The sequence below is a fragment of the Heloderma suspectum genome, chromosome 5 (genome assembly GCF_057233095.1).
Source record: "Heloderma suspectum isolate Gila_16-S chromosome 5, 16-S_ref, whole genome shotgun sequence".
Classification (NCBI taxonomy): Eukaryota; Metazoa; Chordata; class Lepidosauria; order Squamata; family Helodermatidae; genus Heloderma; species Heloderma suspectum.
The window spans coordinates 23,416,401-23,441,457 of NC_139462.1; the positions used below are offsets into that span (position 1 = coordinate 23,416,401).

The following is a 25,057-nucleotide window of genomic DNA, read 5'->3' on the forward strand; positions in this document are numbered from 1 at the left end:
TGTAGATTGTTCAGTTTTTCTTAGTGCCACACCATGGAGTTTTGCAGTAGCATGGTTAAAATCGCCTGGTGTGTGCGTGGTGGGCAGCCGCCCGTGTGGTGACAGCTGCCGCATGGACCAATTCTAAAGCATCTTCTGAGTAGCAGCCGCCATGTTAATCAGCTTTGGACACAAATGAAAGATAGAAAAACTTCGTCTGAACAGAAATGAAATTTGAATCTGTGTTAAAAGTTTGGGTCCGTGGTCTAAATCCAATGGGGTGTTCACACCCCTGCCGATTCTCTTAGGCCCCGCCGATTCTGTTGCGCAGCTAGCTCCCACCACTTGAGCAATGGCGATTTAGCGCTTCCGGGGCAACCTGAAACTAGCGGAAATGCTAATTTCTGGAAAGAGCCGGTCGTTGGACCTTGCATAAAGGAGCTCCACCAACCTGCCTCCTTCCAGAAACAAGCAGTTCTCTCCATTTTGGGGCTTCCCCTCAAAAGCACGAAATCTCTCTTGCGTGAGCAGTGGGTTTCGTTTACGCAGTGGGATCAGCGGGACCCACTGCTTGTGGAAGGCCGTCGGCAGGGCGGAAAGGCATCAGTGGGGGCGTGAGCACTCTGTTGGATTCTGCCCAGAGCCTTTTCTGGATCCAACTTCTGTTTGGAAACTTTAATTCAAACCTGTTTGCCCTCTCTCTTTTGTTTGCTTATGTATGTATGTATGTATTGGACAGTGATGCAACTTCTAGCTTTCACTTTATAAAAATTAAGCTTTGACAAAAGATGTAGGGCAGCGTTACCCAACCTGGCACCCTCCAGATGTGTTGGGACTGCAGCACTCGTAATCCCTAGCCAACATGACCATTTGGCTGGGAATTATGGGAGTTGCAGTCCAGCACATCTGGAGGGTGCCTGGTTGGGGTAGCCTGATGTAGCCCTTCAGCAGGAATCTGTCTAGTACATTCAGGTCTATAGGAAACACTCCTCCCCCCCCCCCCGCCCTACAGATTCCTTTTTTCCAGGACGTGGCTGGACTCCCTGTGGTTTCATTTGGCTTCGTTCCTTGAGTTTTGGAGGCTTCCACTGACCTACTTGGGAAGACAAAGTAGGAAAAAGTGCCAGAGTTTCATAATCAAGAGCAGGCATATTTCGAAACTGCTTCAGGAACAAAAATGTGTCTTCTACGTCATTTGTTATAACGTTGGGCTTAGTGGCCTGTTGAAGGAACCATGGAATGGTGAAAATAATCTTTTTCAAGTGGTTTTAATTAATCACCCTTTGACCATCTTGGTTTTGAAATAAAGTACTGCAGTACTTTACATCAGACAACACAGAGAGAGAGATGCAAAATATCAGCAGGGGTGGCCAGATGGTAATTCTCCAGATGCTTTGGATGTCAACTCCCAGAAGCCCCTGCCAGCATGACCAATAGTCAGGAATGCTGGGAGCTGAAGTTTGAAACATCTAGAGGTCTACTTTTTGCCCACCCCTGAAGTACATGTTCAGTTGTAGATGCCTGTCATAACCCTAGTTCTCATGGAGGCAGTAAAACACTGTCTGGGCTGTACCACTTGAGATTGTAAGTAGGAATCATATGACTGAATGCTGGTCCATACATAAAATTCCCTGCACATAGAAAAGTAGCATGTTAGGGACAAGTATTCTATCATAGCTTTCTCTCTGGCATGCTGGTTTTCTATCTAATAAGGTTAGAAAATTTTAGGTGTAAGTGGTTTTTTAAACAACAACAACAATCATGTATACCTAAAATATTCAAAGCACTGTAGAGTCCACAATCTACTATATGTGATACAAAAGGAATGGAGGGGGAAGAGGAAAGCAAGTATTGGAGGAGCCAGATTGGTCTCCCCCCTCCCCAGCCTCCCAGTAGCCCTTCGCCTCCTGGCTGGTGGCAGCAGCCAAAGTGCTTCTTTCAGCTGTGCAGTCCCAGGTCAGCAGATATTTAGTTTGTCTACACACAAGTATTTATTTATTGATTTAATTTTTGTGAACCGCCCAGAGAGCCTTGGCTATGGGGCGGTATAAAAATATAATGAATGAATGAATGATTTGTATGGAGGAGCATTAAATCCTTAGTCTGTCTTCAGTCTGAAATGGTATAGTCCAAACATAGGTATACCGCCGCCGCCCCCCCCCCCCCCCCCCCCAGTAAGAACTAAACCACCTCACTTAGTAAGGCCATGGAGCAATTTGCCTTCAGGCTGTTCTTCTGCTAGATCTGAATCGGTCAGATTGATTCAGCAACTAGTAGGCTCAATCCGGTGGCAGTGCTGGCTGAGAATGATGGGAGTTGCATTCCAGCACATCTGGAGCGCACCAGGTTGGGGAATGCTGCTTTACAGAGTACAAGAGGATGGGTCCCTGTCCCGGAGAGGTTACAGTCTAGAATTTGACACAGGGGAAACAACAGAGGAAGGGGTAAGAAGTTGGAAGCAGAGCGTAAACCAGGAAAGAATTTGCCATTGTTTCAATTCCACTTTGTTACAGGCTGAGTTACAGTGGGAGATGGGAACTAGGGCCATGTGCAGAAGGCTTCCTGGAAAAGGTGGGCTCTGAGGAGGGATTTGAAGGAGGTGAGGAAGATGGCAGGTATTCCGGGAGGCAGTTCCAAGCATGCAATGGAGCAAGAGTGGAGTTGTTTGAGGGAGCAAGGGATATTTGGATGGTGGAGACCAGTAGGGCTGGCGACGAGAAGGCCTGTGCCCAAGTCTCTGTCAGCAGGCAGAGTCACCATTACTGGTCCTTCAGCCTTTGTTCAATTTAAAATACAGGCCCAAGCCTGGGAAGGTATAGCAGAGATGAAATGATGCAACTTTGATGGTCTCTTGGGCACATTATCATTTTTCTTCTTGTTCTCCATAGCCTGATCCACAAACATCCAATAGATGGCTACTGAAACACTTTCTGAAACCCAGTGAGGGTTTCCTTGAGGATGACCGTAGCAGGAGCAATCTCCAGGAGGGCAAAGGCCAAGGGAAAACTTTCAGCATTAGCAGCGACAACAGCAGCAAAAGGGATTGCCCCCAGCCGACAGAGAGTCACTCCAAAACTGCCAGCAAAGCGCCTCGGTCAGCTCAAGAGGTACACCTGCCTACCAAGCGGAACTACCAGAAGTCTCCTGTGCACGTGGAGGAACCCCTCCACAAGACAGTGGGCAATAAGCAGCCCAGGAAGCCCAGCAAAACCACAGTACAGGAGGAGCCGAAGAGAGGCCTCACAGTAGAAAGCGAGCCGGCCGGCCCTTACGGGGTGAAGGACCAGTCTTCCAAAGACAAGCCCAAGGTGAAAACGAAAGTGAGGCCAAAGTCTGACAATAAGAAGGAGCTAAAACCCACTGCGCTGGAACCCTCCGAGAAGAAAAAGCACAAGAGTTTGCACCAGACCACTGTTAAAGCGTTTGTGGACCGTGATGCTGCAAAAGACAATTCAGTTGGCAGCACCCTGGAACAGTTGCCCCTCAGCCCCCTAAGTCAAAGCCCCAGGGTTCCTGCCACCAGCAGAACGAGTAGTCCTAAAGTGGCTGTGGTGGTCAGAGAAGACCTTCACAGGGAGAAGTTTCTCCTTCCTATCAGGGATAAGAAGTTGCTGTCGCCCTTGAGGGATTGCCCAGTCCCTCCAGCGCTTGTGGTTAAAATTGATCTCGCCCTTCTCTCCCGGATCCCACAGCCACCTGGGAAGGGGGGCTGCCCCAAAAGACTTGAGGTCAAAGAGAGCCACAGTATGCACAAGCATGAGGCTGACAAGAGGAGCACAGATACGCCAAGCAAGTCTGTCAAAAAGAGGAAGGTGAGAGACTCTTTTTGGAATGGTAGATTTTAGGGATGGGCTAACAAGCAGTGTTCAAGATTGCAAGAATTCTCCAAATGTCATCCTACCATTCATCTGGTGCCTGATTCTCGTTCTCCTGAAATTTGCACAAATTTCCTCCATAGACTAAAGTGAGCTTGATTTAGTCTACTAATGATATTTGCGCAAATTAGGAAATGCGTGCAAATCAAACTTGGAATCAAGAATGATACGAATACAAGCATGTGTTCAGCGATTTGTGACCATTTTTGGCAGATGTGTTTGCTGTTGCGATGGGGGCTCTGAACGGGGCATGCTTGTATGTTTTGCGAGCAAAAACAAAATTCTCATACATCCTTAGTGCATATGTCCAGCACTGGCAAGATAAGGAACGGCAGCTTTTCAAAATAGTCCCACCCTAAAGCTAGTCAGTATTCCGTATATATTCTTCAGTGCATTATTTTTATTTTTTAAAAGCATCGAAGTGGGAATCACAAAATTAATTCTTTCCAGTCAGGTTTTCAGCCATTCATAAGAATGAATTTGGTGTAGATCACCTCCTGTAACCACTTATACATGGATGGTGGCTGTACTGGCTATGTAATCTTGGGGGCTCAGTGAAAACATCAACTCCGCATGCAGCAGTGGAGAAAAAGGCAACTTTCAAAGAATTTTTAGGAAACGTTTGGGAAAGGGACTGGAAATAAAAACCCAGTCTCCTAGGCCAGCTGCCCAGCTGACACCTGCCCATGGCCCTTCATGCTGGCCAGCTGGGTCTGTGAACTGCTTTTTCAATCTCCCAGAATGCCCCGGTGTGATGCTACATCACAGGGCATCATGGGAAATTGAGGTGATGGCTCCTAGTGTACTGCAGGTGAGTCCAAGGGAGCCCAGTGATGTGTAGAGAGACCCAGCTGAAGCCAGCCCTGGCCAGTGTCATAATGCCTTTATAGAAGCACGCCACATTTGGAATATTTGTGGGTCCATTTCAAGAGACGGAGAAGGTGCAAGAAAGGACAACCAAAATGTTCACAGGCTGAAGCACTTTCCTTACGAGGAAAGGCTAAAGTATTGGGGGCTTTTTAGCTCAAAGGCAACGAAGGGGATGGAGCACAGGTCAATTGGTAGATCACCTGCTGTGCTTGCAGGAGTTCCCAGAGTCTGTCCATGGCATCTTGTGTCAGAAGGCGCTCAGGTGGCAAATACAGACCCTAGAGAATCTCTGCCAGCTGTAGCAGACATTACTGCACTGGATCAGGGATGGACAGACTTCAGGCTTGCAGGATGTAATTTATTTTCTCAGTAAAACCCTGAGCTCTGCTAACTGGAGCCAGGTCTAAAATAGTGGTGTCTAAAATAGTGGCTTAGGAAGGTGAACATAGAATTGCAAAATGAGGTGCCTCTGAGTGCATGCTCGGCCCAGGAATTGGTTTTCAGGGCCAGGATCCTTTTATACACAAGCCTACTCCTGTTTTTCCCCAAGCTCTTTAGGAGAGGGAAAGGGACTTTTATTGCTGCTGTTGTTAAACCATTGGGAGTTGGAAATTTTTGTCTGCTACAAAATCACCTAGAGAGTTCCCAGTCTGTCTTTTGCTCACCCTTGCACTAGATGGTACAAGGGGAGCTTCATGTGCTCATGACATGATGGAGGTTTATAAGAATTATAAACAGAGTGGAAAGAAGGAAATGTCCTCCTTGTTCTCTCACAATACTTGAACTCAGGGTTACTCAGTGAAATTGGATAGAGTAGATTCAGGATAGATAAAAGCAAGTATTTCTTCATACCACCATTAACTTATGGCAGGCTTCAAACATTACAAGGAAGCAGCATTACAGAGAAACTGGGGAAATGGCTTGCAGATCTTCATTCCTTGCTTCTGCGGCAAACCCTCCAAAGCAGGGCTCTCAACGGATCTCACCGCACACACACACACTCTCAACCCCTGGAAATCTACAAGTAATTTGGGGCTCTTTATTATTTTTTTCATCCTTCCAATAACCAACATTCTCTGTGTGGATCCCTTTGTGGCTGGATTCCATAATCCTCTCTATTTCTTTTGCAAAAGAAATAAAGCAGAAATGCAAGTCATGTATAAACAGTCCCTTGCAATCCATTACAGTATACTAGGAGTTGTCCAAAACATCTGGAAGGCCCTTGGTTGGAGAAGGCTGCATTATTACAATTATCTTTTAGGAAACACTGCTGGACACTTCCAGTGGCCACATCCAATGTTACATGTTTATGGACATGGATCTTGAATTGCAAGCCTTAAGACGGGTTGCTGTCATTTTGGATGATTAGATGTGAGCAAGGTTCATTCTAGAGTAGGCCTGTACAACTTTGACCCGCCAGCCTAAATGAAGCCAAGCAGCAAATATATTGTGGCCTGCCAGGTGCTTGTAACCCCCTGCCCCCTCCTGTTTTTCCAATCCCATCCAGAGAGCAAAACATTGGGTCTCTTCAAGCCCCTGGTGGGCTTCATTTAGCTCAGTAGGTCAAAAGGTGGCCTGGAGATGGAAGGCTAACATGGTCCTCCCAAATGTTAAGGTGTCTGGGAAGTGAGAATTTGACAAACATCTGATTGTTGCAAAGAGGTGCTTGTTTGGAACTTCAGATGGAAATCTTCCATGTCAATAAAAAAGGGGCAAACGAAGAAGAGCCTTGTGTCAAAGAGTTGTCTTGGGTTTGGGCAGTTGAGAATGGTTGAGTTACTTGTATGTTGCGCAGATACTTTAAAATAAAAACAATTTACTCTGGTAATGAGCTGACTTGAACAGCTGATAAATATAATAGACACTTAGTAGTTAACTCGGTAGTAGTCACTTAGTAGTTGCTTTAGTAATTGCTTTTCGGCCTTAAGGCTAAGATCATGCAACTCTCTCCCGAGTTTGCTTGCTTTGTTTTTTGTGGGATGTGCTCTTTGAAACTTACTCATGAACCTCTGTCCAGCCCTGTCTCAAAAACTGGTACTTTTTCTGCTGGGAGTGTGTGTGTGTGTGTCATCTCTTCTCCTCCTCCTCCTCTCATATCTGATTCCTGTTAAAGCGACTTTGGGGAATCTACGTGGGTTTAACTCTCTGGTGTGCCGTTTCCTTTTGGCAAACAAAGGCATGATCGCCTGCCATTAATGACTTAGCCAGAAGGAAATTTATATGTTGCAGCCTCTCTCTCTCTCTCTTCCCCCCCCCTTCTCTGTGTGTGTGCATTTGTGCTGTCTCCATATAATTCATACTTGCCGAAAACTTTATATCCAAGTGTAGGTTTAAAGAGAGCCTTATTTCAACCACCACGGGTCAGAAAAACGTATACTTTGCTGCCTTTGGCCTTGATGGGGTAGGGATTTCTCTTTTGCTTGGACCCCTGAACAGATAGGGAGGAATATGAGGTCAGTCAAGTTCATTTCTATAGACAGTCTCTAGTCAGCAATTAACTTTTAACAGGAGCCATATTTCTAACCGAGGAGCAGGAGTTAAAGGGCCAACAACATTGGCTTTGACCATGCATTCTCTCTCACCCAAGCTTGAAGACCAGGCAAAGGGCTCTTTAGCCTCGTTGGCTACAGTGTGAACATGGAGCCTTTGGTAAAGCCTTCCTTTTAGGCTGTAGCTCAGTGGTAGAGTACCGGCTTTGCATGCAGAAGGTCCTAGGTTCAATTCCGAGTAAGGCTGCAAAAACTCCTGCCTGAAACCCTGGAGAGCTGCTGCTGGTCAGTGTCAACAATACTGGCCTAGATGGACTGATGGTCTCACTCAGTATAGGGCAGCTTCCTATGTTCCTATGCCCCTCACCTGCTTATGACCTTTTCCAGTGCCTTGTCTTGTGCATGGCAATGAGCATGGGGTGCATAAGAAGAAGGCCTTGCCAAACCCATGCTCCAACAGAAGGCATTAAAGAGCTCTTTGCTTGCTTCTCAGCTTTGGAAACTGGCTGGGGTGTATAACTTGGGGGATGGCAAATGCTTCTGGAGATCAGGGCAGGTGGAAAGCCTTTGGGGGCCAGAAGGCCTCCAGTTGTTTATCCCTACCATACATTTATGCCCTGGTCCACTGTGGGATAATATATATACAGAAGTTTAATTCCTGTGTGCTTATTCCTAGCGGGGTTAGGAACCCACAGGTGCAAACTGGTAGTTCCTTTCCTGACGCGGCTGCCACAGCTGCATTCTCAGCCCATTTAGAAAACTGGCAACAGTGCTGGCAAGTGGGACCTGTAGCAATGGGCTGCCATTTCAAGTGCTCCTGCTCAAGATGCAAGCCAGCTGCACCCTCTCCCAGTAATGGAGGCTGGTGGCTCCGATGTCATTGGGGCAGTGAATCTGCTCCAGGTTTCAGTCAGAACTCTAAAGGAGCTATCCAAGGCACACCCTGGATAGCTCCTTTAGAGTTCTGACTGAAACCCGGAGCGAATTCACCGGGTTTCATTCATATCAGAGCCACCAGCCTCCGCTGTCTTCCAGGATATTCCCTTCCTCCTCCTCCTCCCATGTTCCACCCCCGGTTTTCCATTTTTCTCTTCTCAACACCCAGCATTCTGGGGTCATGACGTGTGCTCTGTCCTCACTGGGCTGTTTTGCACTTTTGGTCCCCCGTAACTTTTTTGTACTCGCAGACTTTGCAGACCTTGACACCTCCGAGAGCAGAGCCGTATGTAGCCAAAAGGCACCGCCTCAAGTGCATGGCTGGTGCCTTTTGCTTGTGGACAGCCCCACCTTCGCAGAATAATAGCAGGGCAGGCACCCTCTCTGGGCCTGCAGCATATTTTACATCTTGAAAAAGTGTCTTGGGTACCACCACAGCTTGTTGTGGGGGCATGGTCAATCATAAAACATTGGGAACATCCCCCTCTCTGGATTCTGACTTTTCTTCCCCACACTCTGGATTCTGTCCTTACCTCCTCTTTCTTCCCCCTCCCCCCAGCCATTCTTTTTGGCAAGGGACTTACCACTCCCCACCCCATATTAAAGTCAATGAAGCAATATCACTCCATTGACTTCAGTAGAGCTGGGGAAAAGGATGCCCTGCTAAAAAAAGATATAGAGACATTTTTAAATAGGTTTAGCAGTAAGTAAATGAGAGAGAGACAGATGGATAGATATGGCTGGGAGAGAGAAGGCGACCTATCACCAAGGACCCCTTTAGCCCAGGGGATCTTGGGGGGGGGGGTGTCTTCTCTCCCCCTCAGACTGTTTTTGGTAGCTGTTTTTGGCAGAGGATATCACTGTGAATGGAAGGAAGCGCAAGGGGTCACACTCAGGGGTCTTGGTGGACACTAGTGCACCTCTGAGTGCTGCTTGCCAACCCTTGGCATGTAGGATAAACTCTTCAGGATGGCGAGTGTGTGTGTGTTGGGGGGGGGGCATTTCACCAGGTGCATTTAGTCCTAGTCAAACCTGCAATTACATGTCCTGCTGCCAATGTGGTATCTGCTTTTGGCAGAGGATATCACTGTGAGTGGAAGGAAGCGCAAGGGGTCTGGTGGGCACACTCCGGGGTCTTGGTGAACACCAGCGCACCTGTGGGTGCTGTGTTGCCAGCCCTGCACATGTGTACCATTGGATCGGGACCTCCGTCTTGAGTACCAAGGTCTGCATTTGTCTTTTTATCAGCAGGAAGACACCCTGAGAAATGATCAGAAAAAAGTCAAACTGGATAAAGGAACCAAATCATCCTTGTCATCAGGTCATAAAGATTCCAGTAAAAATAAGTGAGTACAAGGCTGTTGAGTAAACAATTTGCCTTAAAATACTAAGCAATTAAGTGGAGGAACGTGGTTCCCTGAGCTTTGAACTTTTTTTGTTTGTTTTGGCAAAAGAGTGACCCAACAGATGCATGTGGGTAGTATTGTCACTGTGACTGCCTCAGTTCTGTGAAGGTTACAGGGACTCTGTCGTAGTGATACCAGATGCAGAATCCCCAAACACTGGATGTTTTATTGTAAAACAGTTAGCCAATATTTGCCTTGTTATCAGTGCTACATGTGCCCAAACTGTTTTTTCCCTTGGATTCCTTCTTGAAGCACAGAGCAGCTTCCAAACTGCAGGTAAGGACACCTATTATTTTAAACTCTACAACATTCCCAGTCAGTGGGCATGTTGGGGTCCTGCATGTGTAAGTAGGCTTTTGCTTTCTTCTCTGTACCAAGAAGGGGAAGCATTTGCACAACTCCACATGTGCAGTTCCCAAGCCTGATCCACCAGATTGGGCTGTGTATGCATGTGCTTGCAGGTAGCAAAGCCAGTTGCCGCCAGTCATGTGTTTAGGACAGGGACTCCCACCCACTCCTGTTCCTATCCCCAGTTGAACAGCTGATCAGCAGCATTTGGAACATTTTACTGGGGCCAGGTGCATGCAGCATCCCGGTTGCTGCGCACATGCGCGCACATGTGCATGCACAGAGGTTTAGTTCAGGGCCATCATAAATAATCATTTTTGCACTTGTGGATGCAGGATGTATGTAAGAAAAGTTAAACCAAGATAATCTTTGGGGAGAGCAATCTTCAGTTCCCTGGAGAGCATCCCAGGGACCATATCAGAGTCCCCCTCCCAAAGCTGTAGACACTTGTATGACCTCAGGCAGTGGACTGTAGCGTCCTATCCCCCCTCCCCACTTCCCCTTTCAGCTCCCACGGAAAGAACCACGCTGGCAGCTTTCAGAGGTTGCAAAATCGGCATCAGAGGACCTTGTAGAGGTCGAAAACAGGGCGCTCTGGTTGGTGGGGAAAGAAGAAGCCAGGATATGAGAAATCCTATGGCCTGTCCAACCAAACCCTTTGTCCAAACTCTTGGGTTCACTTGAAGTAGCTTTTTGGGTCCCAGCAGTTGTGAGGAATAAATTGTTATGCTTTCCAACACCTAAACATAAATCAGCCCCTTAAAAAACCTACAGTTAATCAGGTCATTTGGCTTCAGTTCTTCTGTAGAGACAAACCCAATGTGTATTATTCTGTATACATTTTTGGCTTCTTCATATTATAAATGTGTTAATGAATCATCAGAAAGTCCCTGATTTTTCCACCCCTGTTGCTCAAGATGAAGCCTTTGCCAGTTAGCTATATGTGTGTTTCACTATCTTCTGCTAAATAAACAGAACCCCTGTGTTATGTATTTAATTGGGTTCTACACGCACTCTCTCCAAAAGTTTTACAGTACACACATATGGCTCAAAGGATGTTTTGATTTTCCATCTCTAGGATTTCAAAGCTGTCAGTGGAGACGCAAAGAAAAGAGATGCCACTGCCGCCTCCGCCGCCACCGTTGTCCCCCGCGCATCCGACACAAAAAATAGCCAAGACGGCCCAGAAGAGGCCAAAGAGTGAAAGTGGTGCCTGCAGCCAGCCTCCTGGCCCCGGTATCAGCACTGCCAAGAGCAAGGAAAGCCACAAGGAGTCTTCATCCTCCAAGCACAGGAAACTGGAGGTGAAGCCTTCTGAAAGCTCAAAAGGCAACAAAGTAGGTGCAAACGAGTAGTTTCCAATTTAGAATTCCAATGGCCATGGTGGCCATGTAGTTACCGTGTTTGAACTTCGTTGTTCAGCTTGGGCTGTTCAAGGGAGCAATTGGAAAAGTTTCAGATTTTAAGGGAAGCCTCAGTGTCATATCCCCCCCCCCCCCCCCCCCCGGTAGCCGTTCATATTTTGACGCAACAGCTATTGGCCTGGGAGCTGCCTCTGGTGTATGTACACTGTCCCACGATGAGTTTCACAATCAGCAGCTCTCAGTCACAACTTTTTGAAGTTCAGAATGTGTTAAGCCTAGTTTACTTGTGTTCTTTTTCCCTAGAGGTGGGGGAAGCCATCAGTAGTGAATGTTTACAAATACCTTCATCGTGTTTGTTTGCTTGATTTGTTCCCCGCCTTTCTACCAAGAAAATGGCACCCAGGTTGTGTTGCATGTATACACTTCTATATCACACCTCCTCCCTACATAATCCACTTACGGAATTTCGTTGCCACAGAACCACCAGCTTCGATGGCTTTTATAAAAGATTGCATATATTCACGAGGACGGTAGGTCTATCTGTGGCTATTGGCCGTGACAGCTAAGTAAGGACCTCTAAGCTCCAAGGCAGGCTATCTTTGAGAAGAAATATGCTGGAGAACAATAGAGGGGCAGGGCTAGTGACTTCAAGCCCTGCCTGTGAGCTTAACATAGGCTTTTGGCTTGCTGCTGTGAAGAACTGAATACTCAGCTAGATGGACGTTGTAGTCTGATCCTGCAGGGCTCTGATACTGATGATACTACTCTCATAACTTTAGAGGAGAACCACTGCAGCAAAATTGGCCTTCAGATGAAGCAATGAAAATGAGCCCTTCTTTCTTTTCTAGGTCCTCCCACCCCACCTTAATATCCTGGTTTTTTTTAGTTTTGTTTAAGATCATGTCAATAAGTGTACAGTTCAGGCAAGAAAAATAATAAACAGAATAAACAAATTAACCCTGCACCTAAACTAGATTTGCTGTAGTAGTGAGTTGTCTGTTAATTGATTGATCATTTATTGTACAGTTTCTCCAGTTATGAATCTATGTTTGTTGCTGCTTGGCATCTGTTTAGATCACACATTTCACTCCTTTGGAAATAAGGGGAGATTTAGCTAGCTACTCATTAGAGTTGTATTTTTCAGAACCATCTGAAACAACCTTAAAAGAAGCCCACATGCTGTTCACCCAGTATGTGGGCAAACAGCCGACAATGCTGGGGTAGTATTATTTCCAATGATTGCTGGAGGCAATATTGAGTTGATTTGTACAGAACTGCTCATTCTGGGCTTTTGTAGCAACAGAAACCTGTGACTTAATTTTTTCCAACCTCTAGAAAATGTTGAGCATTTTCAAACATTACTAGTCTGAAGCCAAGTTTCCTCACCCTCCATAAAAATAAAATAAAATAGATGACAAGAAATGTCCTGGGACAAATAAAATGCTTGTTCATCTTGGAAAGCAAAATTTCAGTTTTTACTGTTTTTCTGAGTACTATCTGACATCTTTCCTCCCTAACTTCACAGGGATCTTTAGAGGATGTTCCAAACCCTTTCCCAGTGCCTTCTTTGCCAAATGGTACCTCCAAGCCAACGAAACCTCAAAGCAAGCCGCACAAGTAAGAATGCTCTCTCTCTCTCTCCCCCCCTCCCCCCCCCCCGGTTGGGACACGTTGTCTTTTGAGTTCTCACTTACCCTTCTTTTTCCTTCCTTGTAAACAGCTTCATTTGCCTTTCTCCTTAAAAATCTTGTGCTGTTGTCCAAGTTTTTACAGAGACCGCATGGATGTCATTTTGCTTTTCCATTTCACACTTTTCTCTCATGTGGCTTGTATACGTGGGCCGACTTATCCTAGGATGACAGCCCTTCAACTCACTACAACTTCTGATTTAGGGCTAGACTATACATTATGTTAAATGCGTACCATGTAGCTAATCCTATTTGGGGGGGGGGGGTAACCTTTAGTGTAAGTACACAGGCCCCCAACCTGGATTGGGACCAGCACATGTGCATAAAGGGGCAGGGCTGCCCAGCCACTTCTCCCACCCAACTGCTCCCCCCCCCCCCGCTAAATCCACCCACCCCCGCCGGGCGCAAGGGCTAAAGAAAGGAAAAAACCTCAACTGAGGCCGGTGGAGGTTTTTTTCTTCAGCCCCCGTGCAGGATGGTGAATTGGGGTGGGGGGGCAGCTGAATGGGAAGAGTTAACCCACCCTGACCCACGTGCAGTGGTCCTGATCCAGATCAGGGGCCCATGCACTTACACTAAAGTTTTTTTAAAAAGTGAAAGTCAGCTACACACTGTGCCCTGATGTAGTGGACAGTTTAGCCCAATGTGTGTGATTTCGAAGGATGTGGGTTAGCAGCAGTCTGGACTGGAACTAAGGGAGTCTCCTGACGAGCTTGTAGTGCAGTCCTGCTTGTAGTGCAGCAATTCAGAGCTGAATAATGGTATTATTCTCCCCAGTTCCAGCATCGCCTGGCCCCCCGCCCCATCACAGGCAGGCGATTATTTCCCCCTGTCCTGTCCTGGCCCAGCCTGGCTTGGCTGTGAATGGCTTCCGGGTCAGTCCTGGGGCCTTTTCCTGGTCAACATCCAGTTTCTTATATTGCCTGCTTGACTTCCAAGTACCTGCACATCCCAGCATTCCTATCTGTTCCCTCATCTGCATGCCTGCCTTTCACATCCGCTTGCAATTTCTGCCATGGTAGTTCCTTCCAAACTCTGGTCTCATTCTGCCAAGGCTTATACGCCTGCGTTTCTGGCTGCCTATGCCCTGTTGAGGATTGGGTGGTGAATTACGGGCTCAAATGCCCTGAGAGTTGTCAAACCCTGGTGAGATCAATGGCTCCTGTGCCAACATTCTTTCATATTGGGATAAACATGAAAAACAGCAGGGCTGGTATTTCCTGGAGATGTTGTTTCCACATTACTCCCATTTGACCAGACCACATGGACAGAGGTATCAAAGAGTTTTTAGGTATGCTTTTGGAAACTTCATTGTCTCTGACACCATTACATGATGGATGTTTAAATTTGTCCTCAACTTGTGGGACTTCCAGAGTTGCTGCCCTATTAAGGTGGTAACTAACCATGCAATCCTATACATAACTACTCAGAAATAAGTGCCATTTAATTCAGTGGCGCTCCCAGGTAAGTGCATATTGGATTGTACCCTAAGGATGAAATCCTATACCCACTTACCTGGGAGAAGATCTTTCATTCCCCAGTTTTGAACAGCTGCAACATAAGTGAGACAACACTGATTAGGATATTCCCTTTGGTTCTTATCCCGACTACTACCAGATCATAACACTTTTTATTCTCCAAGACCTTTTCAAGTTAATTTTATTGGTGTTTTTACTGCTAGGTGCTCTGTGTTTGTTTTTGATGTTGTCAATGTGATTTTTTATTTTGTTAATGTGTGTCAGCCTTCCCCAATGTGGTACCCTCCAGATGTTTTGGATTTTACCTCCCATCAGCCCCAGCCATGGCCAGTGCTCAGGGATGATGGGAGTTGTGATTTAAAACATCTGGAGGGTGCCATGTTGGTGAAGGCTGATGTAAGTATTAATTTGTAAGCTGCTCTGGAAATTGAAGGGTGGGGTATAATCAAATAAGAAACAAAGGGACTACACAACTGCCCTAACTTAGCAAAGAATTACTCCAGCTTTCCACACCTTCCTTCTGTCCCCTCCTTTTACTTTACTTTTTCCTTTTCTCTGTTCCATGCTACAACCCCTCACCCCCTCATACGTAATGAGCAGTGGAGGCTGGTGGCTCCGATGTGAGTGGGGCAGTGAATCCACTCTGGGTTTCAGTCAGAACTCTAAAGGAGCTATCCAAGGTGCTTTGCACCTTGGATAGCTCCTTTAGAGTTCTGACTGGTTCTGGCTGAACCCTGGAGTGGACTCATTACCCTCCTGACATGGGAGCACCTCGGCCTCCACTAGTAATGAGTTCTTCTCTTGTTCCAGTTGGAATGTTTGTCTTCTGAGCTTTTCACTTGATTGTGTTCTTAGCCAAAAAGTAAAAGCATATCATAAAAAATTAATTAAACACAAAAAGTGTTGGCAGAGCTATTATTCCAGAGAGAAACGAATTAGCCAGTGAATGACCCAGGATGGCCAGCAAGGGGTATGACTGACACTGTGGTGTGCTAAGGTGTTAGAATTCTTTAGGGCACAATCCTATGCATGTTTAGACAGAAAAAAAAAGTCATACAACTCCCAGCATGCTGGTTGGGGAATGCTGGGATTTGTAGGACTTTCTCTGCCTAAACATGTATAGGAGTGCACACTTAGTACATCTGTGAGTGCAGGTGGGGGACTGCAATTTAGAATTAAACAATTAAATTTAAACATTAAACCACATTAAACAAAACATAAGAGTCAGTGTGGTGTAGCCGTTAGAGTTTTGGACTGGGACTGAATAGATCTGGGTTCTAGTCCCCACTGGGCCATAAAGCTCATTGGGTAACTTTGGGCCAGTCACTGACGCTCAGTCTCACCTAATTCACAGGGTTGTTGGGAGGATACATTGCAGATGAGGAGGACCATGTAAGCTGCCTTTGGTTTCTTCCAAGAGGAAAAAAGGCAGGATATAAATGTAAAATAAATGTAATAAATGGGAGAGGGCCTTCTCTGCTTTGGCACCCCAGTTGTGGAATGCCCTCCCATTGGAGGCCTGATTGGCACAGACATTGGTTTCATTTTGGCGCCAAGTTAAAACATGGCTTTTCACCAAAGCCTTTAAGGGCTAATTGAATTCCCTACAGTTGTACACTGTTTTAACTGTTTTATTGTGTTAGTTTTCTAATTGGTATTAGCTTGTTTAATGGTTTAATATGCTTTTAGCTGTTTAAATTATTCGTTGTTTCTTACTGTTTAAATTGATCTTACCTGTACGCCGCCCTGAGATCTTAAGGATATAGGACAGGACACAAATGTTTTAAATAAATAAATAAGTGCGTGCGTGCGTGCATGCGGGAAATTACCATATTGGTGAGAGATGTTTAGCATAGCTCCCTCCCTCATGTGCTGGGAGAAGCATTCAGTCTTCTCTCTCTCTCCTCACGCACGCACCCAATCTTGACCAGTGATCGGGGAAAAGGTGGGGGGTTTTGGTGTGTTATAGCCCAAGCCATTAATACGTGTTTTCTAAATTTCCCCTTCGTCTATGTCTTCATTCAGACAACATCCAGTGGAATTTCACTTAAAGGAGGCCAAAAGGTTGAAGCACAAAGCCGATGCAATGGTACGTTCTTTGGCATCATCAGGTTGCATACAAGAAATAATCTGTTAAAGAAATTTGCCTAGGAATACCAAAAAGTCCACCAAATGAATATAAACAGTTCCAGATACTGGGCCGATTCACACAATCAAAATAAACCAGTGTGGCTTGTTTAAATCGCGGTGTTTCCATAATCATCATCCGGGTGAGGCTTGTCATGTTGCCCAAACCTGGGCTACATGGCTTGTTAGAGGGGGAATCAACAATCCAGTAACCTCTGGGCTGTTGGAGGGTTACGTTGTGGCTTATTCTGATCCTGCAAACCAGGTCAGTGTACTATCAAGGTCACACAGATAACCTTAATAAAAAATAAAGGTTCAGAGGCAACGATGAGTCAGCTCAGAAGAAGCTTAGATGGAGAAGTGAATAAAGCTGGATGTGAACCTGGGAAATCTGAGATCAAATCCCACTTCTGCTATAGGCTATCACTGCATGACCATGAGCAAATCATACTCTCTCAAACCTGTCTGCAAAAATGCGAGTGGTGTGACAGAAAGAAAACAGAAAAGTGATGAACGTTCTGTAAATCAAAAGTGTTGAGGAACAGAAATGATTAACCATCTGCTTCAATAAAGTGCACAATGTAGGCTTGGCGTGGCATTAAGATGTGTTGAGCTACAAGTCCCAGCATCCCCAGCAACCATGGCCAGCCATGTCTGGGGCATGCTGGGACTTGTAGTGCAACATATATGGATAGTGTCTGGTTGGGGAAGGCTCTATTAACGGCACCAAGAGGGCTAGGGAGAGGAATTTTTTTAACCATAACTTACTGTCTCTCTCCAGCAGCTTCCTCCACAGGGCCATTTATATTGTTTGCCAAATGAGACCTATCAGAGTCAGGGCACATCCTGTCCAAGAAAGGGAGCAGAAGATAGCTGTCTTGAGCACCGTATACATCTAACAAATAAATATAAATAATAACAAACTGCAGTGAAAATGTAGAGCAAAGGGGGTTTCAACTGTTGTCCAGTTTTACTGTGCAAACTCGTGTTGAGAACTTCATGTTGAAAGGCAATGTATAAATATTGTAAAAAAATACATAGAGGCATCATGAGGTATTAGAATGGACTTTATCATTTCAAATTGCGGAATGCTCCACTACATTAAAAAAAAAAAGTTCACTACAAGAGAAATCTAGCACAAAAGGTTGTGGGCTACACTAGAATATAGTTTCTAATTTGCAGGGAGTGTTTTTGTTTTTGTTTTTACGTGGGGAACATTCAAGCATGGTATTCCTTGCCTGCAACCTGAAGTGGTGTAGTGCAGCTCAGGATTGTACAACCTCATTCTGCTGCATGTGTAGACTATGCTGTAGCCCCATCTTGGGCTCTGTTTCTTGTTCATGCTAAAGTGGGACAGAATATGAGGAACTGGCTTCTAGACATATAAAGGTTAGCTATTCCCTTGCTAAACACTGAGCTGGTTCAAGGCTCCTCCCAAGCGGGGGACTGATTTAGCTCAGTAGTGGAGCACCTGTTTTGCATGCAGAAGGTCCCAGGCTTGATCCCTGTCTAGAGATGTAAAATTTCTGGAAATTTTGAGGCCATGGGGAAAAGAATGGATTTTTTCCAGTGGGGGTTAGAAACATTGGAAATTTTGGAAAAATTGAAAAATAATACTTATTTTTTTCAGCACTCTATACAGATCTAAAGTCACTTTGTTGCTTTAAGACAGCCTTCCCCAACATGATGCCCTCCAGATACTTTGGACTTCAGCTCCCATCAGCCTCAGGCCACATGGCCAGTGGTCAGGAGTGCTAGGCACTGTAGTCCAAAACATCTGGAGGGCACCAGATCGGGGAGAGCTGCTTTAGGAACATAAAGCAGCCTTTCTGTTCCTAAAGTTATTTTATGTATGACTTGAAGATTATCATTATATTTTAAAACTTTTAAAAGTAAACTCAGTAAATTTGTAATTACTGACTGAATAGATTAGAACTACAATAAAGGACTGCTACAGCATCAGAAACACAGAACAAGACCAAGCTGTCAAGACTGCACATTTACTGTCAAGAAAATGCACAATGGTGACTCTACTCACATGCTGGGAAGCTGAGCATAAATGTCTATCAGTAAAATATACTTTAGATCAATAATTTTAATAAGGAATGAAAGAACTAACTATGCTAGGAATCTTACAGAGAGGATTTTTAAAAACTATTTTCCCCCCCATAGCTTCATTATTTCCAGACATTTTACGTCTCTAGTCTTTCTATAAAAGTGTTCTTATTACATAGTTTTTTAAAATCATGGGGGTGGGGGGAGTAAAGGCTGGGTAACAATATATAAATACTTTAAAGAAAATATTTCATAATGCAAAGCTGTTGAATTTTTCCAGTTTTTCAGAAGAAACAAAACCCATCCTTGGAAAGAAAAAAAAAAGAGGTCCTTTTTCAGGAAAAAACAAAAACTTTTTTTTTCTGAATTTTTCTGATTTTTTTTCTGGGTATCTCTATCTCTGACATCTCCAAAAAGGGCTGGAAAAAGTCCTTCCTTAAATCCTGGAGAGCCACTGCCAGTCAGTGTCAACAATACTAGATTGACCAGTGCTCTTCCTATTTTACTGGGTTAGATGGGGCCAATGGTCTTCCTATGTTCCTATTCAAGTCAACTTTGGTTGGTTGGTTAGTTGGTTGGTTGGCTGGTTGGTTGATTTGTAATATTTCTACACCGCTAAATATAATACAGTCCTCAAGTGGTTGAGGAATGTCTGTAGATGTGGTAATCTCCTGTTATTTTGGATGCTTGGAAAAGGCCATGGCCACCGTTGACACATGCCAGCCCCAGCATCTGCGTATGCAGGGCTGTGCTTATTTGCTTGTGAAAGTAAAGTCTCTGTTTTGTTAATAGTCTCTGGCCTTTGGTTTCCTTCCTGCTCAGAAGGCTGAAAAGCTTTTTACTGATTAGAGAGTCAACCCTGTTGCATAACACCATTTACCTTCAGCAGCAGTAAGGAGGAAAGCTGCCCGCTCCAGTGCACCCATTTCTGAGTGCATTGTGTTCCTTCCAAAGGATGACCTAATCACGCTAGCAGCAAGTCGTAAACTTGTTTAGTGCTTCAAAATATGTGTGTTTTCTTTGAACGGTCTTATTAGATGGTCAAGTTAAAATTCCCAGTGGTGTGGTGTGGCTCTGTTCTCCTAAGCTCAGATATTCCATTCATAGGGGGCGGGGGGAGTGCTTTTAATCACCGATACAATGAATATGAACTTGAGCACGCTCTGGGAGAGAGCACAGGACAGGAAGGCCTGGTGTGCTATGGTCCATGGGGTCACGAAGAGTCGGACACGACTGAACAACAACAACAACAACAACACAATTGCCAGTCACTGTGAGGCCAGCAATTCCCATATCGAATTCTGGGTGACTATCCAAAGAGTGAAGGGCACAAAGCATCAGAACTCCTGTTTAACTGACCAGCACTTTCCTTCTCCCCAACAGTCAGACAAAGTTGGAAAGGCCTTCAAATACTTTGATGCTGCCCTGTCCTTCATTGAGTGTGGCATTGCAATGGAAGCTGATCCCCTCTCACCAAAGCCAGCCTATACCATGTTTGCAGAGACCATAGACCTCCTCAAGTAAGTGAGCAGCTATCTCTGTGACACTTGCAGGCCTAGTCAGTGCCTTCTCTGGTTTTGCTTGTAATCCAGCTTGTACTCTTTCTGCATATGGCTACATTGGGGACATTCTTTTTGGACACTTGCATGTAGAAGGGGCCTTAGCTCAGATGTACAGCGTTTGAAACCAGAACTTTCTGCATGGAATGCAATCTTGGCATCGCTAATTAAAAGGAACAAACAGGTAGTGGATACTGGGAAAGACTTTTGCCTGAGACCCTGGAGAGCTATCACTGCTCAGAATAGTTACTACTTGCCTAGAAGGAAAAATAGTTTGATGTGGTATAAGGCTGCTTCCTATGTTCACTGGTTGAATTACATTTTGTTTATTCATTAAGGCTGCAATCCTATACTCATCTCAGAATATGTCCCACTGGAAGTTATTTCTGAGTAGACATGCATAGGATTGCACTGTAAATCATTGTAGAATGTATATCCTGCCAGCCAATCCAGATATACCTCTTTGCGGTGGCGGACAACAATTGAAATCAAATCCACAAATGTAGTGGCTCGGATTGAGAAGGGGGGGGGCGGTAGTGTGCTGATACAACAGGGCTACAGCCCCCTTGTATTGGCACGAGAAAGGGACCCTATTTATTCATTAGCTGAAAGAATCTCTTTTTGGTATGGTAAATGCTGCCGCTAGATTACGAATTTGATGTAATTTCTTTTTTGATGCAGTTACTATGTTCACATTTTAAGTTGTATAAAAGCATTTTTATCTACCTGTTTTATATAGTCCTGTCTTGTTAAAATAAAACTTTATATCTTTATCTAAAGGTATAGATTTGGGGGGCCTCAGTGAGGAGGAGGAGGTGATGATAAAACACCATTGCGCAAGCAGAGTCTGCATTTCTAAGAATCTAAGCTAATAATAATAGTAACATAAAATAATAAAATAAAACAATAAAACCTCAAAGAGCAAAAGGGCAACCCTACCAAAGCAGCCTGATATATAACAAAGTAATATCAACCAGGGGTGTTGCTAGGTACTTAAAAGATCTGGGGTGATGCAAATTTGCATGTGTTAATACATACAAATGTAGAATGACTAGAATTTATTTACATGTCACCAATATTAGCAAATATAACTGTGAAATCAAGAGCACCTCTAAGCATATGCAGATTGCTTTTCTCTCTCCACTGAGCAATTACAGCTTAACCCTCCTTACAGACTTCATAGCGATGGAATATACCCTATGGAGATTAAAACCTCAGCATTTCCTTTTTAAAGATTAAGCACTGACTACACCTGTTGCAACCACCAGATCATATACATTCTGTGTCCACACAACAGTCCTTCCTCATTTTTTCTTCCTCCAGCAACTCTTCATAAAAGCATGCTTTGTTTTTGTTTTTTGCAAGTCTCCTCTACCTCCTCCTCATTATGTGCAAGCTCTTGTTCTCTTCTCTCCCCCCTCCCCCAACTTAATTTGTGCCAAGACTTTACCAGGATTCAGCCAAGGAGTTCTGATTCAATACTGTGGCTGTGTTATGGAGAAAGTACTTCTGATCATGTACCAAGTGCTTTTCTGTCACCACTGAAGCGACAGTCAATGCAAAAAGGAAAAAAACCCACAAACAGCAAAATATGCATAGAATTGAGCTGAAAGGGTAGCCACATCGGTGGAGTGGAATGGGGGTGACAGTTTATTAAGCCTGTAGTACCACACTCACAACCAAGGAATTATTTCTGAGTAAAAATACAGAGGACCAGGCTGCCAACCTCCCCACAAAAGTAACATGGGCTGGAATCCCATGTACAATTTCCTAGGAGTAAGTCCCATTGAACATAATGGGACTTGCTTCTGAGTAGCTATACATAGGATTGTATAAGCGAACAGTATTTATCCCCAGATAAACAAAATAGCCCCAGATTCCTTCCTTGCAATCATGTGAACCCAATTTATTTATTTATTTATTTCAGTTATATCCCGCCTTTTTTCCTCCAAGGAACCCAAGGTGGCGTACATAATCCTCCTCCTCCTCCTCCATTTTATCCTCACAACAACAACCCTGTGAGGTAGGTTGGGCTGAGAGTCTGTGACTGGCCCAAAGTCACCGAGTGGGGACTAGAACCCGGATCTCCCAACTCCCAGTCCAGCACTCTAGCCACTACACCATGCTGGCTCTTTTCTCAAAGGGTTGGGTGATGGTGACCAGGGGAAAAGCAACAAATCCTCATCTGTTTCTTTGTAGTCAAATACAGTTCATAACTTCTCTTACCCATAGCTCAGTGGTTGTTGCTGTGTGGTGGAGCTCCTGCTTTGCATGCCGAAGGTCCCAAATTTGACCCTTGGCATCTCCTGGTGGGGCAGAAAAAACTCCTGCCTGAAACCCTGCAGAGCTGCTGGCAGTCAGTGTCAGCAGTACTGGGCTAGATGGACCCATGGTCTGGCTCAGTATAAGGCAGCTTCCCAAGTTCCTGTGCTCCCTTCCTGCGCGTTCTCCAAGACTCACTCTAGATCTGGGGGTCTCTAGTGCAGCACCTGTGGGCACCACTGTGCCTGCAAGGCCAGGCTGAGGTGCCGAAGCTGAGAAACTGCCCAACAGTCGAGAGTTGCGGGGGGGAAGGTGTGGAGCCGGGGAAAGGTGTGTGACATTCTGGGGAACTCCCAGAGGTACTGCATCCTTAGAATAAGGGGACAATCTATCCCTGACACCCCACTTTTGCCCTTAACGCTGTCAAAGGAGCCATGGCGGTGGAGCTTTCAAACACCAATTGAGGGACAATCTCTGCTGCAAATCCCCCTCTCAGTCCATAGGAGGATAGTCCATCGTCTGGAGTATCCTACGGCCTCTAGGATGCCCCTTGAGAGACTACAGTGTTGCACTCTTACTTCAGATTTTAAGGGAGCAACCCTATGACCTCTAGACATCGTCTGGGAGACAGGATTTTTTGGTTTCCCGGCTCCATGCTCTTAGACAGCGCTCCAAGCTTGGAGCCAGGAAACCGTCCCCCCTCTCCCGCCGGCGTGGAGAGAACTGCGCCATCTGCCTCTCCATGCTCGGTAAATGGAGCGCAGAGATGGGGGAAAAGAGGTGTTCCTGGGGGCAGGGAAGGGAGGAGGCCAGGGTGGCATTCCTATGATCTTTCCTGTGGCCACCTCAGCCTGCTTCCCTTCCTTTCCCTTCCCCAAAGCTTCCACTAGATGGGCAAAATCGCCCATCTAGCTAAAATGCAGCACGGGGAGGCACAAGGCACCCCCCTCTTTGCATACGAAACTGGTAAGCCTCTGAGTTTGGGGGCTTAGGAGTACCCAGGGCACAACCCATCGGAGTGCTCCCTAAAAGGGGGAACCATACAGCTAAGTACGTTTTCTCTTCAGATTCACGTGGACTATCGGGATGAGAAAAAATAAGCAAGCCACAATCATGCAATGCAGAAGCCACAGAAAAAGTTGGTGATCCAAATCAACAGTGTTCTCCCCTGTAAAAAAAGAGTGCTGTTTCATTGCCAGTTGAATAAGTCAAATTTATGGTTTTATTATTAAAAACAGTTACTTTGTCTTCTCACAGATTCATAATGGCATTAAAATCTTTTGCGGACTCATCTACAACCACGCCTGAAAAAATCTTCATTGTGTTTTGGTGAGTGCATCTTTGTTCAGCTTTCAAGCATTGTAGTATGAGGAATGAGCTTTAAAAAGTAATACATTGATTTAAAATAAAATATTAATGGAAAAAGGCCCAGCCATGAGTTAGGTAGCTTTAGAAAAGGCTCCCACCCCCCCAGCCAAAAGACATAACCTTTTTTTGTCCATCTTCTGTATTGCTTGCTGTTCTGGAAAACAGCATTTCAATAGATACAGTGTAATAATTACAGTGGCCTACCTTTGGGATTGTTGTAAAGACAGTTGAGAAAATGAAAGTGAGGCCCATTAGGAAATAATACAAAATCCTTTTTTTTTCTCATTAGGTCCTAATGAGTGATAATGTCGGCTTCACTGCGTTGGCTTAAATATGCCATTATGTATTGTATTTTCATGGGGAGGAGATCATAGCTCACTGGTTGAGCATATGCTTTGAATGCACAAAGTCTCCAGTTCAGTCCCCTGATAGCATGGCCGGAACGGAAGCGTAGAGGAGGGGCCTCAGCTTTCTCACAGAGCTTGTACTTTTCAGGTCTTGGGCTCAGTCCCAGCAACATCTCTGCATAAAAGATTGTCAGGGAGCCGAGGGTGGGAGCGATCTCTCTCTGCCTTGAATTGGAGCAGGCAGGCAGAGTACGCAATAGCTGGACCAGTGCTGGACTTGGCGTAAGGCAGCGTCATATATGTTCCATGTTCATTGTGTTTTCACAGCATGCGCTGCCAAGCCATTCTGTACATGGCAATGTTTCGCTACAAAAAGGACACGGCAATAAAGTATTCCCGGACCCTTAATGAACACTTCAAGGTAGAGAATGAAAATGTCAATTTGAAAGAGAAGCCTGGTTCTAACGCAAGTTCAGAACTGGGTTGCAAAAAAAAGCACCTTGGGAAATGAGTCTTTGAGTTGGTTCCAACGCTATGTTGTGGTGGAGCGAATTGTTTGTTCAAGCAAATTGTTTACTCGTGTCAGCAAACCCATTTAAGACCATGGCTCCCCTTCTGTGAAAAGAAAACGATTTTTCTTGTGTGTGTTTTCTTTCTTTATGCAGAAGGATAGCAGTGATCTTATGTGAGTTCATGGCTTCCAGGTTAGATTGCTCACATATGAGCAGTGTTTTTCTTCCAGCTGGCCACTGGGCATACCATCAGAACAGATCAGAATTCTTTGTTCCAGACTTAACAATCTGAACCTTAACCAAGAATGAGCATGGCCCCCTCCCATTCTGTCTTGTCTTCTTTCACAAGTCTTAATGCAGTATTTCTGGAGTTTAATTTCCCATTATGTCCAAA

The 25,057-nt window shown here is 45.1% G+C and overlaps 1 protein-coding gene across 8 annotated transcripts in view; it reads left to right on the plus strand.

Annotated features, from left to right (window-relative positions):
* Positions 1-25,057, plus strand: part of AFF1 (ALF transcription elongation factor 1) — a 234,480-nt gene that overhangs the window by 167,386 nt on the left and 42,037 nt on the right. For 6 of the 8 annotated variants that reach the window (XM_084855558.1, XM_084855561.1, XM_084855557.1 and 3 more), the window contains 8 exons: positions 2,868-3,791; positions 9,398-9,495; positions 10,982-11,240; positions 12,793-12,884; positions 16,459-16,522; positions 19,999-20,135; positions 23,694-23,765; positions 24,479-24,572. In XM_084855558.1, coding sequence (XP_084711684.1) covers positions 2,868-3,791; positions 9,398-9,495; positions 10,982-11,240; positions 12,793-12,884; positions 16,459-16,522; positions 19,999-20,135; positions 23,694-23,765; positions 24,479-24,572 — 1,740 coding nt within the window. The remainder of the gene's footprint in view (positions 1-2,867; positions 3,792-9,397; positions 9,496-10,981; positions 11,241-12,792; positions 12,885-16,458; positions 16,523-19,998; positions 20,136-23,693; positions 23,766-24,478; positions 24,573-25,057) is intronic. The other 2 variants (XM_084855563.1, XM_084855562.1) reach the window with 1 other exon arrangement.